The following is a 20360-nucleotide window of genomic DNA, read 5'->3' as shown; positions in this document are numbered from 1 at the left end:
TCTTCTCTTATGGTGCTAAATTTTAAAAAAATGCTGCAGCCAGCATAACTACATAGCTATTTGCTGAGACAAATAGATAACGTGTTTCTGAGAAAGTTATTTCTTTATAGCCTAGTTGCAGCAAAATGTCTTGTAGGAATTCTTATGGGCTACTGAGAGAAAATAAGTACACACACACACACAAATACATATTCAGTGCATATTTAGCTTTCATTGAACAATTTTTTTTTTCCAGAAAATGTCGAAGTGTTTCCTTCCAACTTCTGTTTCATTGCATGAGGCTCTCTAAGTGCTTTAGCAACATTAATGCTTCTTATAATGTTTTGCTTAGCTTTCTTTTTTAATAGAAGCATCTCAAATACTATCTCCTTTTAAGGCAGAGCAAGTAACGCGTTTGCTAATATAGCAGACTGCAAATACTTACACTCAATTAATACAAAAAATATTAGCAAAAAAGGAAAAACAGAGCAGAAAAAAAGGAAGTGACCACCATCTGGACTGTTACAATGCATTGTCATTGCCATTTCATGGCAAATGATGGGATATGTGGAAAATGGTAACTAATTGTATATGCAACCATCTGTCTTGCTCTTTCCTTCAAAGCAGGTACGCCAGCGGATTCAGCAATGGAGGGGGGCAGGGAGCTGCAGAAGAAGGGGCTCAAAGAGAGTCTGAGGACTCACTGGGTCTCTCTCTGCATTGAGGCAGAATCAGCTATGACTGGAGAAATTATAAGCTCTCATCAGTGTTTTCTAGTGGTCTACAGATACTAGAAATTTCTTTATTTTTTGTTTTCTGATGTCTGTGTTATCTTGCCATAATTTAAACTGGTTAATTCTTTTCCCATCCCCTTGTATATGGAAAATTGTTTATTACTCTTCCCTTTGAAGGAAAGGTATTTACCACTTCCCCCCCAACCTTCTCTTAGTTATACAGGTCAAGTATAATTCTTTCCATCTCTCTTAATGGGCCATATTTTCAACATCAAACATTCGTTGTTCTTGCCATTCTCTTCTGAGCCCTTTCCAAGCGGTCTTCATCTTCCTTGAAGAGTGGTGCCCAAGACGTAATACAACAGACAAATTCTTTCTGATGCTGGATGGAAAGGAGGGTTTCCATGCCATGTAGAAAGTTTCCATTTAAAATTTCCAGTATCAAATTTGCTCTTTTCACAATTTTGCCTTTTGTTGCTTAACATGTTATTTTTGAATAGCTGAAACATCCAGATAATTTCTAAAGAATTTCTTATTTGCTGGTTTGGTTATCACAGCTGAAGTTCAAAAGTACTACTCTTTGCATCACTGAAGCTGCACATTATTTATTTCAGTGCAGTAAGATAATTTTGAATTCTAGCCCCCATCTGCCAGCATGCTATTATACCTTCCAGGCTGTTCTCATTTGTCAATTTAAGAAGTGTACAACCTATTCCGTCATCCAAGCCATTAATGATAATACTGAATACCATCAGATTAGCAAATTGTTATCAGCGTTTGTCCTGAACCAGCCCTTTGCACTTGCTAGCCAGCTGTACCATGGAGTAAACAGCAGCACGAATTGAGCCACGTGGAGCCATGGGAGTACCTTATGGCTCCAGATTTTGAGTTGACTGTACCTGACTGGTAACCAAGATTCAGGTGTTTAGGAGGGGAAAAACAACAGCCTTCCTATACTAAAGAATTGCACCTTGCGTCGGAGCACAGCTCGCAGACAACCCATGAAAGCACAATCAGCATGAGTGTTGTATATTTAGAAAATACAGGTGTAGGAGGAACTGGTGGTAGCCTAAGAAGAGTTCCTTTTTAAGCACAGCTTGGGGCAGGAGATTTGGTACCAGCATTAGCAGGGTCAGACACTGTGCAATGTGAAAGAAATTCTGCCGCATTCTGCTGAGCCACAAATGATAGACAGCACGGGGGGAATAGTGCTGGGATGTTTAAAACGTAAATGGAAGTTAAAGGTATGCTGGGAAGTGATGACACAGTTCTTTGTGTTTAAGAAGTAGAACAAATACAATATTAAAAAAAAAAAAAATCTTGCAGCACTATCTCTTCTCTTTGTTTGTAGTTTGCAAGACCTTGAGCTCTGTTCCTCCCCCAGGTACAAATGTCTGATTGGATTATTAATATTGCATCAACTTTAAGCTTGTTTGTTTTAGCCTTGAGTCACTAAATTTTATTTTTCTTAAAACTGACTGTTAATTTCAAATGCTAGTTAAATAACAAGTCCAGTTTTGAAAATCACAAAACACTCATTTGAGCAGAGGACATGTTTTGGTGCCAAATTTATCTTCTCTTCACCTTCCTTTTATGTGTCTTTATTCACCTGTCTATCTCTTGTTATATTATTAAATTGGCTGGGGAAGTGATTTTTGTTCAGTGCTTGTATAGCAGCCAGCACAGTGAGGTTCTGGCTTAGGCTACCGGGTGCTTCACCTGTGCAATTTGAGTTGCACCTTGTCAACCAAAACCTACTAGTAGCTGCTGTACTGCATTTTACTATTATAGTTGTCCAAGAGACAAATTCTTTCATCACTATAATTTTATGGAGCTAACAATGCTCACATCTATACATCGAAAAGATACTTGCGTTTTGAATGCTTCATCTCAAAAAGGTCACGACAGAATCTGCACAAGTGCAGAAAAGGGTGACTGGGACTATAAAGGTATAGTGCAGTTATTTCTCATGAGGTCATAAGCCATGACTTAGTACCAAACGGAAATTAAAATTACTTGATTACTTGGCAGGAAGTTTGAAACTGGCACAGGGAAATACACTTTCACATGATATGCACTTTAGTTATGGAACTCACTGCTGCAGGCTGGGGATTCACAGAAGAAGGGTTATTAAGTGCAAGGACACAGGTATCTTAGGAAGTCCTGGACTATCAACATTGTAAAGTTAGATGGATGTACTGGGGAAATGATCTCACTGTAAGCTTGCTTTTTAGTTTTTTGGGGTTTTGTGGGTTTTTTTAAATGTTTGATTGTTTGTTTTGTTCTAATAGCTCTTTCCAAGACATCTGCTACTTTCTAGTAGAAACTCTTCAGCATGGCATGACCTACTTGGATCTTTTATCCAACTCACTGCAGCCACTGTTACGTAGGTAGAAGCCATCTGTGCTGGATAACTCCTAGTCTGTAATTCTGGGGCAATGACGTTGGGAAGCTTCAAGCGTCACTTCTTTGTAGCCAGAAGGTCTCCAAGCTCTTTGTTCAAGTTAATGAACATTGGAAAAACAAATTGATCAATGATGATTTTGTAATCAGAGTGAGAGTTTGAGCAGAAGAATGGGTGACGCTGTCCAAACCATTTGTGCGTGCATTTTTTCTTCTCCATAAGTGATTTCATGTAGGATAACTTGAGATTTGGCCTGGGTGAACAGGTCACTTCTAATTTAGTAGGAGAGAAGGCTCTTGTGGGATTCATGACAGTACATAGGAGGTCATTCTTACTTACCTGTCCTCATCAGACTAATGTTTTAGACATAGAGCCCCACACAATAAGAACATGCGGACTCTTGGCTCCAGCTGTATCTACAAAATATGCTACAGGCCACCTCTGCCTTATATCAAACCTCCCCTTGCCCAGGCTAGAGGGAGGCTCCCTTTTTGAGCATATGAATCACTTCTCTCAGCCCAAGTAAGTTCGGTTTGTCTCTGCTCTGCAACCCTGTTGCAGCTGAGATGAGCAAAGCTAGCCCAGCCACCCCATGTCCACCTGGGGAAGGGGAGGGAAACAGAAAGGGGACGAGGGTGGATTAAGAAGGATGCTTAACAATTCCCATGCTTGGTCATGAAGGCCATGATGGTTCGTTTGAAGGCCATAAAGTGCAGTTCTGGGGAGCTGTGGGTTTTTTTCTGCTGTGTTTAACTGTTTGTCTTGTATTCAGCCCAGTCACGAAACAGAACATTCTCACTGTCTGCTGAGGTTAGAGTCCTCTGGTATGTTTCTGGAATGAACAGAAGTCATTCTGTCTGACTTTCATGCTTTAAAAGTAAATAAATAAATAACTAAATAAAAGCTCAAGGGCACACAAACAGTCTTGGTTTTCATGGCCTTGCTCAGTCATCCACAGCACGAACAGCAAGTTGTGTGTGTAGTTACATCTGCTTCTATGTGGTTCTGAGTGTTCAGCATGAAAAAGGGAAATGATGGCACATTTTGAGAAAAAAGTAATACTGTCAATTAAAATTAAGGTTATGTTTTGCTTTCAGATACATTCACATGGAAGAGCTTTTTTCATCAAGACTCATTTATGATTATGCTAGTATAAAGAGTTGGCAAAGTAGCTGTAAAATCTCTGTCAGGGCATAAAGGCCACTCAAACCACTCAAAGAAAAATCAGGTCCCTACAGTGAACCCCAAATTTGAGCAGCATGGCAGAAACACATTTATTTCTAAGGGTGTCTGCAGCCACACTGGAATTTAAGGCTCTGAGCTGATCCAAACCTGAGGGCTCTTTTAATCCATGCTATCATCTACACTGCCAACAGACAATTTCATAATCAGGTAGTACAAGTCACTTTTTAAAATTTTTTTTAGTACCAAGTTCATTACACACTTGTGAAGCCTTACTGAGGTCGGATGAAGGCAGCCAGTGAGATGAATGAATGATAGTCCTGTACTGTCTTCGGTTTTATTTCGGGGGTTTTCAAGTTCTCATTAAGACCTCTTTTTCCACTGATCTTGGATAGTTTCAGGTCTGTTGTAGTTGGAATGGTTAGAGAGCAGAACTCAGCTAGCATGAGATTAAATTTCCTTAAATGAATGGTTGCAAGGATAATATTATCCATAATATTACCCAACTTTTCAGGAAATGGTCAGTCTACAGAGCTTGCCCTCGCTAGGTACACAATGCAGGTAGGAGTTACCAACTTTAAGTCCCATACTTGGTTTTGCTTCTCTCTATAATGCATGAATACAGTGGCCTCATTTTGTTTGCTTGTTTTTGAGGCAGAGTGGGGGAGAGGTAAGGCTTTTGCTCAAGAAGTTAACATGAAGCCACTTCCAACATTTCTAGTTTTCAAAGTAAAAGATGGACTGTTAAATTACTGCAGCATCAGATCAGACTGATTGAACTTACGCACATTTTAGATTGAACATTTATTTCAGTCGGGGTTACCTATGAGAGATAGAAAAGAGAGAGCAAATTATTTCTAGTTTGTGCGCAAAATCAGAGTTCATATACTTTGCCTGGTAAACATGGATTTGCATTTAATGTAAAGAATATAGTCTGTAGCATTCACTCTACAAAGTATATACAAAGTATAGAGTATATATTTTAGATGCTAAAAACATTTTTAAACAAATTTACTAGGCAGTCTTTTTTTCTTAAACATGTATTTGTTTTTTGCTTCTCACAAAAATACAGAACTTGAGCTTACCATCTTCATTCTGCATTGTGTATGAAAGTAACAGCTTACTTATTTTTAATTATCTCTGCCATGGAAAGGAATTGTTAAGTTGTTGGGACTTTTCTAGGATCTGAGTGAATATTTTGATAACAGTGCTTCATGTATTGACAGCACTGCAAAAAATATTTTTGTTTCTTATTTTAAATCAAAGCATGATGTTGTACAAATATGGTTAGAGGAATGTATTTGTGGCTGAAGTGTGGGCTTGAAACAAACTGCTCATGTTTCTTTTTTCCAATGTCTTTGCAGTTTTCTGATGATTTGGAGAATCATATTTTTGAATCCTCTCACGTATATCATAAGGTTCTTGGTTGTTAGTGAAATACAAGAGGAACTGATGAAAAGGCAGATATTGGTGATAAAGGACTCAGAGACACTCGGGAATGTTCTCTCAGCAGGAGGGTCCTGAGGATAGGCAAGCTTTCTAAATGCACCAGCACAAGAGGGTTTAACAGGAGAAAGTGAACATGGTCATCGAGCAAGAGCGATGAGTAGTGGATGCTTTTCATTTGGATTGTCAAGTTTCACAAGCGTTACTAGGCTGGTGTTTTTTAGGATGGAGGTACTTTGGGACCAATCAGCTATGAGGTCCCTAAACAGAGAGTTTGAACATGTTGGAAATACTGGAAATAACTTTCTAAATCGTTGTAGTCTGGCTGATTTATTTGATTGACTGAAGCTTGTCTGTTGCTGAATCAGAAGGGGAGTTTGTATAGTGCTTGGTTCAGATAGTATCCTCAGATAGATTTCAAGTGAATTCGGTAACCATGAACCGATTAAGGGTAGTATTACGTCCCAGATAGGGAGTTAATGTTTTGTTCAGCACTGGGTTTAAAAGGGCTCAGATACTTCAAAGTCCTTTGCCTACTGGGTAGGCAATGTAAAGGTTGCAAGTCAGAGACCATTGCTCTGGAAGTTTATTATTCTCTGTGTCCCACAGAAGAAACTAAAACTGCAGAAGAAAATGGACGGTAACTTCTTTGGTGAGGTTGAGAGTTCAATATTTTTCAGTTGTCCTTATTTTTACTAGGTTCACACTTCTTTGCTTGTGCCATGAGAAAAGGTAACGGAAAGTTTGATTTCGCTGTGGAGGCTCAGTCTGGACGTTTAAGGTGAAGGTGTATAGAAATGACAAGATAAACCTTCCTTGTCCATGCCTTTGAGATCTGTGGATGTGAGAGAATATTACATTTGCAATCAAGCTGTTTGAGTGCAAATGGGATGCTGAAAAGCACAGTTTTCAACATTTAATTTCTGATGTATGCGGCAGTGCACAGTCTTTACTTTCACGTCTACTTGCCTGCATCCTGAGCAGATGTACAGATGTGTGTGGCGAGAGGATTATTTTCCTCTGTCAGGTTTTACATCATGAAGGAGTAACACCTTGACCTTGCTTGATGGGTTGCTTCAGTGGAGTCCTACTTTTCTTGTGGCTCAGCCTAGTTTTAAGCTAATATTTGTATAGCCTGACATACGGCAACTGGCTGAGCAGGGTATGCATCCCATCACCCACGTATTGCGTATGACTTTTTTTATGAGCCAGCTACTCTTAAGTGACTAGAACAGCTGAAACTACCACACAAACACCACTAAGCAGAGTAAGTCTTGCAGAGAGCAAATGGTCTGGGGTCACAGGGGCCGTGCAGCTTTGTTTGCAGTAAAACTGAGCATTAACTTTTTTTTTCAGAAAAGGCTGGCCGGCAGGAAAGAAGTGCACACTAGTTACATGTTACTTCATTGTGTGTTAAGCTGATGATTAAATAGAATTGAGTAACATTTGTCAATAAATGAGAGTGAAACTTTTGCGCGAGGAAATAAAATTAAGAAATTGTCATTAATTAAACCACTGGAAAAATACCATGAGATGTACATGATTATTTTTAGTTCTTTTACTTAATCTGTGTGTATCTTTTGAAAGTATGTGTATTACTTGAAATCTCTTACAAGCATTATTCAGTTTGCCATAGAAATATGTTCTCCTTCCCTTCCCCTCCCCTTTCCTTTTCCATATGTTTCATTTTTTAAACTTAAAAGTATCTTGTTATCTTGATACAAGAGGCTGCAAGTTAAAAACCTACTTTAACAATTCCTGAATTTGTTAAATATTGCCTTTTCCTCACACACAGACCTTTCATGGACTTACCCCTTACACCAGCCTTGGTCTCCAAAGAAGCAACTGGTGGAAACCTTGCAGTAAAAAGCATAAAAAGCGTGTGCCATAGGACAAAGCGAATATGCCAGCCATTACTGTTTTGACTGACTGAAAAAAAAATCCTGGAGACCCAACAACATGAACTTACTGACCTTTGTGCCGCAATAGTTTCTGTAATTATTGAATAGCGGGGATGGGCTGAGGGCTAAGGAGGAGAATTTGGGGGTTGGCCTAGGTGGTGAGATAAGGTTACATATAAGGCAGCTGCAGCGGATCTGGGAACACTAACGGACTGTAGTCCCTGGGGTGCAGCTCAGCGAGTTTGGATCCTGGAATCATGAGCGGGTGCCACTTCGCGGGGAACAATTACCTGTGAGTCCCTCGTCCCTGTGTTTTGCTTTATAACGTCAGTTCAAACGATATAATGTTAATGTAAAATAAGAAAGCTCAGAGAGGAATTAATGATTATCAACAAATAGACAGCTGTAGCTATCGCTAAAGCAAAAGAGATTGTACAAGGACTTGTCCAAGCACTTGTTATTTGATGAACTAGATGTAATGCTTCCAGCTGTTACTGTGACGAGAGGTATTTCAGGTGTACTGTTTTTCTCAAAAGCCTGCTTTAGTGGTTCAGTTTCTCAAAACAAAGCATTCTTTGAATTGTAGATGCATCTGTTTGTTAGCAAAAAGGCAGGTGTATTCATAGTTCTTTAATTAAATAGTTTATATATTTACTTAATTTTCTTCTTAGATTTAATTTTAACAAGCTATCATTGGAAGATGAAAAAGATGACAAATCACAAGAAGGGATAAATAAAGCCAGCAAAGGTGGACTTGTCTATGGAGACTACCTACAAGTAAGTTTAAGGATTTCATGTTTACTGCCCTGGTCACTCTTAAGACTTGAGCCAGGACCTGTGATTGACGCTTCTCCCAGCAGTCAGCCAGTCACAAAGACAGGTCTCCAAGTGCCCTTCATCTACCTGAGCTCTTCATGTGTAGTCACGGGCACAGGTGCCTGTCTCAACCGGGATGGTGCAGGTGGACTGTGGGATGGCTTCTTAAACTGCAGGGAAACGGGATATTTTGAGGGTTTGGGTAGGGAATTATTTATATTGGTAAACCTAAACTGTAAAGTGGTGCACCACAAAAAGCTTTCTTGGGTCTGACAATCACCACTTGGCAATTTCTCCACGTCAGCAGGCTGTGTGCAAGTTCCCCGAATTATTGCGTGAAAGCCCAGAATATTTGGCTGGAAAAATATATTGCAGAAATCTAGGGGTGGGATGATGACTAGGGGGGACACAAAAAAAACCCCAAACAAAAAACTGCAACAACTGGAAGTAATTAAGAAGTAAGTAAAAATAAAATGCCATAAGTAACAAAAGAATCCAGACTTTTTTTTTTTTTTTTTGGTGACAGCACAAACTGAAGTGAGCGGAATTACTCTGTGCTTGTGAACGGAAGACTGGTTTGTTGACATACTATATGGAATCTTGCAAAGATTTCTTTTAAAACAACTATGATTAGATTGTAAATTTGAGTCATTAAAAAAATTAGTAATGCCAGAATTGAAATAACTAGTACAGCCTCAAATCAGAGCTCTTGTGCAGATGTTATTGCATGATTACACAGAATTTTACTACAGGAACTCCGTTTTCATGGAACATGACAGTATAGATGTAAGATCTGGAAAACATGCTGGATATTTTGTTTTCTCTTTTTTTATAATTAAAAATACCCTTAAAATTATTTTCCAAACTTTATTACTTGGGGTACCTAAATGTTCCATTTTAGGCAAGATTTTTTTTAAAATTAAAAAGTAAAAGTGACACCTGAGACCATTTAGTCTAACTTCTCATACAAGCTGGAATATGAGGCCTATATGTATTTTTTTTAATATTATCCCTAAATATTAGCTCTACACAGTAGGACTACCATTGCTGATAGGAGAATTGAGAGCTTTACAGAACAGTCTCATCTTTATTTTTAAGCTGAACAAAATATTGAATGCTCAAGAACTTCAGAGTGAGAAGAAAGGAAACAAAATCCACGATGAGCATCTTTTCATTGTGACGCATCAAGGTAAGTGGTTGGGAGGAGTTCAGTGGTGGCTGACCGGCATTTTTGCCACAGGGAGTTATTCAATGCTGAAAGATGCAACACACAATTTGTTTTCATTTTAGACACAATCACTACAATTGCTCTGTCTTTTCTCTGCATTTATATTTGTATATATCCCTATATCATCTGTAAGGCTGTAATGAGCTCTATGCTCGTGAAGCTATAAGCATAACCTTTGGATTTGGTAAACAAAGATCTAGATGGTTCTGTTTCTAGAGAAATTAAGGTGATGAAACTCATTCCCTGTCTGAGTAATAGGCTGCTATGCAGTGTATTGTAGGTAAATTTTGTGTGTTGGCTTGTGCCTTCTCTGAAACTTCAATCCAATTTTAACTATCTGGAGGCTGTCTAGAAGCCAGCGTACTGGTTAGGCGCTCCCTGGCTGCTAATACCCACGTGTTCTGCAGGCACTGGCCTGATGATGTTTTCCTGTTCCAGACAGGAAACATGTAGATGATATAAAGGTTGCAAGCAGCTCTGGGGTTAGCTTTTATTGGAGTATCAGATCTAGATTTTCTCGTTCCCCTTTTGTAATGAACATTCTGTACATCAAACATATGATGTGTAAAACATGCTTTAAAAAAATCTGCTAACATTCTCGATGCTAGATTATTCCATGTAACAGCTTAGGTGAAGGACAGCATACTGTAACAGGTACTTCATTTGGGTATCAGCATCTTTTTATACACCAACAGTGTAAACATAGGCTACTTATTTCAAATCAAATGTAAGAGTTTTACTTCTTCAATGCTATGAAGAAAAACCAAAATAATCTTGAAGTTAATGCTAACAATGCCTTTCTTGTTGTAGCTTATGAACTTTGGTTTAAGCAGATTCTGTGGGAAATGGACTCTGTGCGGGTGATCTTTCAAAATGGCCACGTAAGTTAAAAGCAAATATTAATTTTGGGAAAATGCAGCCCTCTCTTTCTCTTGCCTCCTGCCTTCCAGATATATTTGGGTTTACTAAAGCAGCATGTGCTCTTTTTTGAAAACAGCATGAAAGAAACCCCAGTGAAATTTGGCTGAGTGGCTCTTATATCCTGATAGTACAGACATAGTACAGACATTTGATCAGCAAACTCTTATTTCCTCCTGAAATCCGCCTTTTGCATAGATCATTCTCCAAGACCAATTCCGTTGGCCAAAATGCTCTCATACTCTCCTACTAGTAGTGGGTAACTGCAGAAACGTAACTTGGGAATATTCTACTGCAGAAAAAGCATGCTCAGAGGCAAAACTGAGAACCAGAGGGCTCACAGGTATTTTTATGTTGAAAAGTCACTTCTGCCTTTGTTCAATTTTTGGAAGTCTACATACTATATCCTTCCATCCAATATCTGCTATACGAAAGGAGACCCGTAGTTGTGTATTATTAAATCCAACAGAAAAGCAATAATCAAAATCACAGTGTACAATTGTATGAGAATTTCTGAAAATTGCAGATATAACAGGAATATTTTGAACATCTCTAAACATTTCTCCAAAGCTAAACACACCTCATAATAATAGATAACAAAGGAAAACTCCTGACCTGATACTACACCCACAGAAAAAGGCTGACTGCATATAATCTGAGAAATACCTTGCATAACATCATGAGCATGTGTATACAAAGAAAATTTGAAACTAGACCAGACTGAAAGAAGGAACCTTTTTATCATAATGTCCAATGAAAATGTTCTGTTGTCCTCCACATTCATAATTTTGTTGGCGTTTTAGTTGAACATTATATCAAATTATAACTGATCAAAATCAGTTCTTAAGCAGAATAACTTCATTATTTTTATGAAAAATGAAACTTGGCTTATAATCAGAATTTGAAATGTCAGTGTTAAGGTTAAGTACACAGCCAGGCGATTAAGGAAATGGTTATCATCTTTCATTTTTGTAGTTTGGTATTTCCTGGTTGCATGCCCGGCTCTAAGAGAGAAGTTTAATCCCATTGAAACTAATAGGGATTTTAGCAGACTCCTCTGCAAGCAAAGTGTTCAACAGCCAGAAGAGAGCTTCTTGTTTTCCATTTAATATTTTCTATTTTCCACCAGATGCAGTCTTCTTTGTTTTCCTCTGCTTGCTAATACACAGCTCTGACGAACATTTTAGATGTGCTCTCCTGATGTACCTCTCAGACTATTCTGCTTCTCAACTTTGAAGTACTTTCCACACCTGCCTTATGACTTGTTCCTTCACAATAGTAGAAATGATTCTAGAAGTGATTCTAATAGAAAGCATAATATAATTATCGCATTATATCATATATCATTAAAATCATATTGTAATCATTGGAAATGAGCACGATATAAATTATTTTGGTCTAGAATTTAATTTCTTGTGGTGACTCCTATTTCAGTCAAAAATGTAGAAAAGAAAAAAAAATCCTATATATTTGGCCTAGTGGTAATATACCATCAGTCATAGAAAAACAGATTTCAATCTTTGAAAATTATAGTTTCAGTTTGCAGTTAAAAAGCAGGGCTCTCTATTCAATATGAGATTCTGCTGCTATGGATTTCGCGTGGAAAGGACTTGGGAACTATAGTGATGTACAACAGTGAAAAGACCTGAAATAAATAGGTAGGATATAAAGAGAACACCATTCTGTCTGGTTATAATCTTTATTTTTTCTACAGGTAAGAGATGAGAGGAACATGCTGAAGGTTATCACTCGAATGAACAGAATTTCAATGATCCTGAAATTACTTGTGGAACAGTTCTCAGTTTTGGAAACTATGACTGCATTGGACTTCTTTGATTTCAGGTAAATACTTACTATTCCTCCACAGTAATCCACGAGCTGGTAATTCCCTTTTTTAGAACTGGTTGTGAATTTTGCATGTGCCCTGGCAGCTTGTAGTACATGCATCATTCAGCAAGGTGAGAGCATACCTTAGAGAGGCAACCATGACATTAGAGTGCAAGGGTCAATTAAGAAGTTGAGCGTGTGTGTGGGTCCAGAATGCTCTGCAAAGAAGTACAAGTTAATTGCTGATATTTATATGTGGTGCTGCTGAATGGTTTGAGTAAAAAGTTAAAACAATAGAAACAACAGAAATAGCTCGCGGTTCCATTAACGATTTACTTGAAACTTACCACTGCGCAGTTGCAGCTGTATTCTACGGCAAACCATAGAAGTGCTCGGCTGAGAGAAATGCACTCCCCATCGATTATCAAATAGATATTTCGGCTGTCTTGGTTTGCATAGTGTTTCCTTGCTTCATGTTTTCAGTGGGTCTGCAGCGCTGGAGGTTTCAAGTGGCTGAAGGAAGCATTGCTCTCTCTTCTTCTTTCTCCCCAGTAACTTCTGCTCTCCAGTAGCTGCTGGGCTGGTGGTTGGTAGCTCTTCTGCCGTCTGCCCAGGCTTTCTCTGGGACCCCTTGGCTTGCCTCACTTCTCCCATGGCATTTCTCTCTCTTCCCTCACTTCAGCTAGGTCCTTCCACTACACTACCATGTGTCACAGCTTCATCCACTGCCTGCCTTCCTGTTCTTGTTCTGCTTGTGTCACTGACCCACCTGACTCGTGACCTCAGTGCCGTCCAGCATCCCATCCACTTCTGCATTCTTTTAGTACTGTTTCCTTTCTGCCTTTTAAAGTTCGCTAACTAAAAAGCACATGAAACTACAATTTTGCTTCTCTTGGAAGTTCGAAACATCTGTATCATCTAGCATTACACCACAGCAGGGGAAATCCATGGGCTAATCATCTGTTTTGATGCATTCTTGCTTCTGCTTTTCAACAACATGCTGTCATTTAATAAGCAACCATGAGATCAAATCAATGATCTGCTTCTGCCAAATCTTATATTTGCAATTCAAAGTGCATTACAATTATCTAGCAATGTGGGATTTCAGATTACTTCTATTAATCATTTTTTTCAGCATGGTCATGCGATTTAACTCGGAAAGATTCCCATTAATGAATCCCTCAAATGAAACTCACTAAATGTTTTTCTGAACATTATTCTATTGTATACATAGCAATTATTCTGTCTAACAAGCCTATTTAAAACGCATTCATTGGCACTTTAATGATGTGGAAATTTTTGTAATAGCAATTTGGGGTGAAGCTGCTTATTCTGTCTGGAAAGGAAATGATATTCACTAACGTTTCCTCCTGTACATCACACACGCATGCTGCCATTTTAAAACACAGTACAAACATAAGCGTGTGTATATAAATATCTGTGTATGCACAAACAATATATAGCTAGAAAATTAGAATATGTTATACATACATTGTAGTTGCATTAAAATAGCTTGGGTTTTTTATTTTCCTAATTGCAATCATATAAAAAATGCTCAGATACCTATCTGATATCCTTCAAATGTGAAGTATGTATTTTTTTATTTTGTTGAGAACCAGAGAACCCTGTGATTGTAAAATAGTATCCTGTATTTTTGTATCTTCTTTTCTTCTGTTCCCAAAGATACTACCTAAGCCCAGCCTCAGGTTTTCAGAGCCTGCAGTTTCGCTTGCTAGAGAACAAAATTGGTGTTCCCCAAAGTCTGAGGGTCCCCTATAACAGAAGGCATTATCGTGACAACTTCAAGGGACAGGATTATGAACTACTGCTTAAATCAGAACAAGAACCAACGCTACTGCAACTTGTGGAGGTAACAATGTCTGTCTAAGACCTTGCTTTGTTTTCCCCCATCTCCCAAGAACGTCCTTCACTGGCGTCAGTGACAAATTCTTCTTCCTTGAGAGAAGCAAGCATGCTGGCAATTTCCCAGTCAGTCGTGTTTTGGATTCTTACCAAATCTTGTATGAAAAAGACTTAGTCGTTAGTAAACCAATTGATTTTTCACTGCATTTCCTCTTGTCTGAAACTGTTAAACTAAACTAGTAAATTGCGCTGTGGAAGTATGAGCTAAGAATATAAATGTAAGAATATAAATGCAACATTTGCATTGTTTTTCATGACCATAACCCCTTTTTAGAAGAAAACTTTAAAAGTATTTCCACTGTGAGTGATGGCTATTAGGTTAAAAAAAAACAAAAGGAAAAATGACAATCCAAAATGGAAAGGAGAAAAGATGTTTAACAAATGTTTCATTATCACTTGCCTTGATTTAATGACTTTGTCTCAAAGTTATGAATGACTCACAGTAATTTCTCTAACCCCCTTGTCATTTTCATACACAAAATTAACATAACTTTCTAAAGAATAATGCGGTATAAACATCAGTAAAAGCATCCACTCTCATTAGCCCTATCCATTTGTCTAATGACACCTGATACAGAACATATAAGAAATTTCTCTAGCTTTTCTTCATTCGTTAAGACTTCATGCTCTTGTGTCTTTCAGATGAGGAGCTAAATTAAGCGATCTCTAAAGGGAGTTTGGCCAGAAAGATTTGTAATTTTTTCCCCCTCCTAATTTCATTCCCATTATTAAAAGGAAATCGAAGAGAAAGCTTTGTTAACTGCCAAGTAAATTTGTGTCTTGTATTATCACGTATTTTGGGGTAAGCTAATGACAGACTGCTTGATCAGCATTCAGCCTGTCTGACATGATAAAAATTGATTGCACAGGTAGCTGGTTCTGTATCTTCCTTCTGAGATTTATCTTTACAATTATCCTATATATGTGGAATCAGATTGTTTTCCTGTATCTACAAGGGTGTTGGTTTTAAAGATACTCTTAGAATGAGACAGCTTTTGTCTTCCAACACTCGTCATTTAACTTGGAACCTGTGGGTGTGTTTGCACAGCACCATTAGGCAGGTACAAATCTTTCATGTGGACATGCTTACTCCAGCAATAAGCACCTTTACGGGATATTAAACCAGAACAAATTTAGCAGTATAATTTATGTTGCTATAACTTGTAATTCTAGGGTAATGTGCTTGCATTATTAACGTTTGAACACATTATTATTATTATTATTATTATTATTATTATTACTCTTATTATTAAAGGCATGGCTGGAAAGAACTCCAGGACTCAACGCAGAAGGATTTGATTTCTGGGGACAATTTGAAGTGAATGTTTTAAAAGGTCTAGAAGAGAAATTTGCCTTGGTGCAGGTATATAATGTACTCTTGATCTAGCCATAAGCAACGACAGCTGGCAAAATGACATCCTGACATAAATCTGACTTTTGGCCCAATCACAGTTTCTCAGTCACTTCACTTCATCTTCAGCAGCTTCTGTCTGCAAGAAGCAGAAAAAATTGCAAACTTTTCCAGGAAATCTGAATAAGTTTGTAATTTGACATCTAAGATGGTTTAAAACGTATGATACATGGATGATTTTGATTGCAAAAGGAAAAAGATGGTATCAATGGAGGGGTTGACATTGATTTTACTGAAACTACAACTTCACCTTTAGTTAGTACTTGCATCCACAGTTCAGAGTAAAACTCCACAAAGTTTGGGCCCATGAGCTGTGAGTATGGAGTGTCACTATAAACGGCCCATTTCTATTTAACAGTATGTCGCAATTTGCTGCTATGCACTCATTTGAATTACACTGGCAAATAAGCACAAGAAATTCCCCGAATATTGTAAGACCTGTAGCTTTAAGTACATTTTTTAACGGAAAAAACCACCATAACATAAGAATTAATCAATTTCCTGAGAATATCTCTTTACAACTTTCTAACTTATCTAAACTTTTTTATTTACAATTTTCTTACCCATAGTTGTGCAAGGATGTCTTCTTTTTGCCTTGAAAAAAAATAATAATCAGACTTCAAACAAATGAAGATTAAGTGTTTTTAAGGCCTCTAGACCTAAAGAAAAGTGACAAGCTGCCAGTTTGTTTGAACATTCATTCATCTGAATTACGTTGACAGCAATTTAATTGTACATTTTGTGGTACTTGTGTTTTTTAAAGGACAGTGACTCAGTGACTCATCTACCTTGTTTGAAAATACAGTTCTTACATTTACGATGTAAACTTACAGAGTATTTATGATTAAAATAGAAGTTACATCATGGGTCATTCAAGCACTTAATTTTCCCTATTGAATTCTAAAACCTGTTTGTTTTAAATACCAAAGGCCAAACCAGAATCAGAAGAAAAAGATGACTTATTATCTGAATTCCAAAAACAGAAAGATGTATTACTTTCGTTATTTGATGAAAAACGCCATGAACACCTGCTAAGTAAAGGTAGATTGTATTAATACATGTCAATATGCACTTTTTATTTTTTATACGTGTCGTGGTTTAACCAGGACAACATGATACCTATAATCACATAATAGCATTAAATTTGCAGGAGGATCAGCAACAAACTAAGGACACTTGTATTTTGCAGGAGAAAGACGACTGTCTTATAAAGCACTGAAGGGTGCCTTAATGATCTACTTCTACAGGTAACATTAGCAGACGTATCTTTAATGCTTACTGGCAGGAGGGGAGGTGAAGGTTAAGGACAGCAGCAGAGGTTTATTTAGGTTGGAACAGGCCTTGGAAAGTAATCTAGCCCAACCCTCCACAAAAACCCAGATTAGTTAGATCCAACTTGAAGGTCAGATTGGGCTGCTTATGGCTGTGCCCAGTTGAGTTTTGAATATCTTCAAGGATGGAGATTACACAGCCTCTCTGGGCAGCCGGTTCGTGTCTGACCAGATGCCGCTCCTCAGACTGAAACCAGAAAATGCCTTGTTCAAACTGTTGTACAAAGTGTCCTAGAAAGATTTAGAGTATTTTTCCAAGTATGAGGGAAAAGGCACAGGTCGAGACTTACGTGGCAGAAGCATTTGTTAGAATATCTACTGACGTTTCAATACCAATTTAGGAAAAATATACATTGTCACTGTTATGCATTGGTGAAGCAATACTTTGAAAAATACAGCATATCATAAGAGGTCTCACTGTCTTCTCTTTCATTTTCCAAGGGAGGAGCCTCGTTTTCAGGTTCCCTTTCAGCTTCTTACCTCCCTTATGGATATCGATGTGCTCATGACCAAATGGAGATGTGAGTTTCACTTTTTGACTGTGACACTCCCTCCTTTAGATTCAAGTAAACTGTTCTGTTTCACCCTCTTCTAGACAAGTTATACCCAGAGTTTTAGAATTGAGCTTCTGAGTTCATCCTTTAGGAATGACTTTTTGTTTGTACGTCGGCCAAGAGGAAAGATGAACAGCTTCCTCTGTGATCATTAGATACATAGGTATAGCTATCGCTTCTACGACATGCTTTAAGTTAGGTGAAAAATTTTATTTAAGGGACAGGTATATATTTTCCAATGTCTGCCAAAACATCATAATGACAACTCTTCATTCCTTCTGCTCCTTCCCTATTTAGACATCCATAAATGAATGTATTAATTCTGTATTAACAGAGCATAATAATGTATAATAATTAGTGTATTCATTCCGCATGAACAATAATTTTATATCAGTTGACTGAAGAGTGGCAGAATTAACTCCTGCATTGCTGAAGACCTAGTAGTTCCGTATCTGTAAAGGTCTCTGTATGATCTTTAATATTTCACTGATGCACCTTGATGTGATTGGTTATACCTTAACACTGAACATATGCCATGTCCTTCTTTTGTATTACGTAGATAACCACGTCTGCATGGTGCACAGAATGATCGGCAGCAAGGCTGGCACTGGAGGCTCATCAGGCTACCAGTATTTGCGCTCCACAGTGAGGTAAGAATAACGCGTTTCCCCCATTACCTGCAATAACGCAGTTTGTAGGCACCGTCCTGCCAGGAGACAGATTTCAGACGGCTCATTGGAGGCCAGAGGGCTGTTGTTTCTCTTTTGGGACTCTAGCATTTCCTCCTGGCTGTTGAACATTGACTTACCAGGTTGACATATATAAATTCCAAGCCTTTTGGGGCAAAAAGAACTCCTTCTGATTACTCATGCAAAGTGCCATTCATAATTCTCAGTCAAGGGATCTAGGCGTTACTGTAATAGCAATAATATGAATCCTGCATTGTTTAGTTTGTGTGCAAGCTAGCCCAAGTTAATGAGGTGATACAGGCTGGAAGTGAGTCCCGTCTACTGTGTGACCGATGACAGTTTCTTTATTCCTTAGCATGACCCCTAATCATACAACCTAAGCTACTTCCGTTTAGGACTGAATATATTCTTAAAGGTGATAGTAATTAATACTCTCAAGCTGTGCAAGCAACAATCAGAAACGTGTTTCCTTCTGTCGGATGAAGCAGAAAAGGAACTTAAAAGGGACGGTCGGGGCCTGAGCACAGAACTCTCTGAATGGGCAGAAAGTTTTTACACCAAATTGAGGATTCAGCTAGTTAAACAACTCAAGCTCTTTAGCTGCAACTACGTCCTGACAGTCCTGAACCACATTATGTCAAAAAGCACAAGGATATTTAAAACGTCTCCTTCTAAGAGGACCTTCCTTGAGGTTTGTTTTCAAAGAGAAACTGTACGTAGCTGGCAGCTGCCATGTACGGATGTGGGCAACGAGTCCCATCACAACCATCGTGACAGAGGGTGGAATAGAAAGCAGACGGTTAGATTGAATTCGAAGATTAAAGGCTCGCTGTCTTCTTCAGCAAGCCTTCTCACTCTTCCTTAATTTCAGGTTAACATTCTTCCTAGATAAATTCTACTTCATATCTACCACAAGAATGGCAGTCTGGAGATTATAGCCTACATACTCTGCATTTTCAGAAGAAAGGTGTGACTATAGCAACCATATTTTCTTTGAAAGTCTACTCTGCTACACCCTAGAAGCAGTTAGGATTGGATTCTTACTCTGGAATATTCAGGAGGAGGGTTAGTGCAGAAACCTTATTAAATAAATGAGATGGAATGATTCCTGAGAATTTTGAAATTATGGCCTTCTGTGCCAATATAGCAGTATTAATTGTTCGCGATTGTCTTTTTCAGTGACAGATACAAGGTGTTTGTGGACTTGTTCAATCTTTCAACGTTTCTAGTGCCAAGACACTGGATACCAAAGATGAACCCAACCATTCATAAATTCCTGTATACGGCAGAATACTGCGACAGCTCCTACTTTAGCAGCGACGACTCTGACTAGCCTGCCTTTCTAGACTGGTTGCTGTGAAGAACTTCAGGACGTTCACCTCGAGTGGTGCTACCCCTCAAATATAACAGCTATTCTCTCGCAGTGTGGGTGTGTAAATATGTATTTATGTATGACAGCTATGTGAATAGTACGATCGGTTTCTGGAAGAAACTTAATTGTTTGTAGAAAAAAAAATCTGTATCGAGTTAGCCTATATTAAGACTAAAATGATACTCCAATTCAACTCGATGACCAATTTAACTCTTAGTTGGCTTCTTAAAACCTACACCTAGAGAGAGGGAGCAAATTATACAGAATTATCATGATCATGTCTTACTTGTACATATTTTTGTATTTGTTTTTTTGGCTAATGGCTGTTAGTAATTTACTTCTAGTTGAGGATGTAATTAGTCTCATCACCTTCAGAAGAACATTAGTTTCTGAGCTCTAGTGGAATTTCAAAAGGAATTTTGGGTTAAGAGTTTCAAAAGCTAGATTTAAAAAAAAATTAAGTCCTGAATCTATAGACACCCAAGCCTCTTGAACTTTTACAGACACCAGGAATAACGTTGCTATCTATGTGTTGTTACACGTGAATGTAAATCCCTTCAGTAGAAATACTTACCATTAAGAACAGCAGATATAAATAAGTACTTACTTTGTACTTCAAATAAAGCAGTATTAAAGCTCTTCTTT

General features: G+C 38.1%; 1 protein-coding gene across 1 annotated transcript; it reads left to right on the top strand.

Moving 5' to 3' along the window:
• Window positions 1–7784: 7784 nt before the first annotated feature.
• On the top strand, window positions 7785–20354 carry TDO2 (tryptophan 2,3-dioxygenase). The gene is made up of 12 exons (XM_076336637.1): window positions 7785–7938; window positions 8318–8423; window positions 9561–9651; window positions 10501–10571; window positions 12323–12450; window positions 14119–14305; window positions 15614–15721; window positions 16699–16810; window positions 16959–17016; window positions 17542–17621; window positions 18214–18304; window positions 19523–20354. The coding sequence occupies exons 1-12, from the start codon at window positions 7904–7906 to the stop codon at window positions 19674–19676; spliced, it is 1221 nt and encodes a 406-aa protein (XP_076192752.1). The 5' UTR covers window positions 7785–7903; the 3' UTR covers window positions 19677–20354.
• Window positions 20355–20360: the final 6 nt, after the last annotated feature.

This window comes from Aptenodytes patagonicus, chromosome 4 (genome assembly GCF_965638725.1).
Source record: "Aptenodytes patagonicus chromosome 4, bAptPat1.pri.cur, whole genome shotgun sequence".
NCBI lineage: Eukaryota > Metazoa > Chordata > Aves > Sphenisciformes > Spheniscidae > Aptenodytes > Aptenodytes patagonicus.
This window is presented reverse-complemented; position numbering and strand designations above follow the sequence as displayed.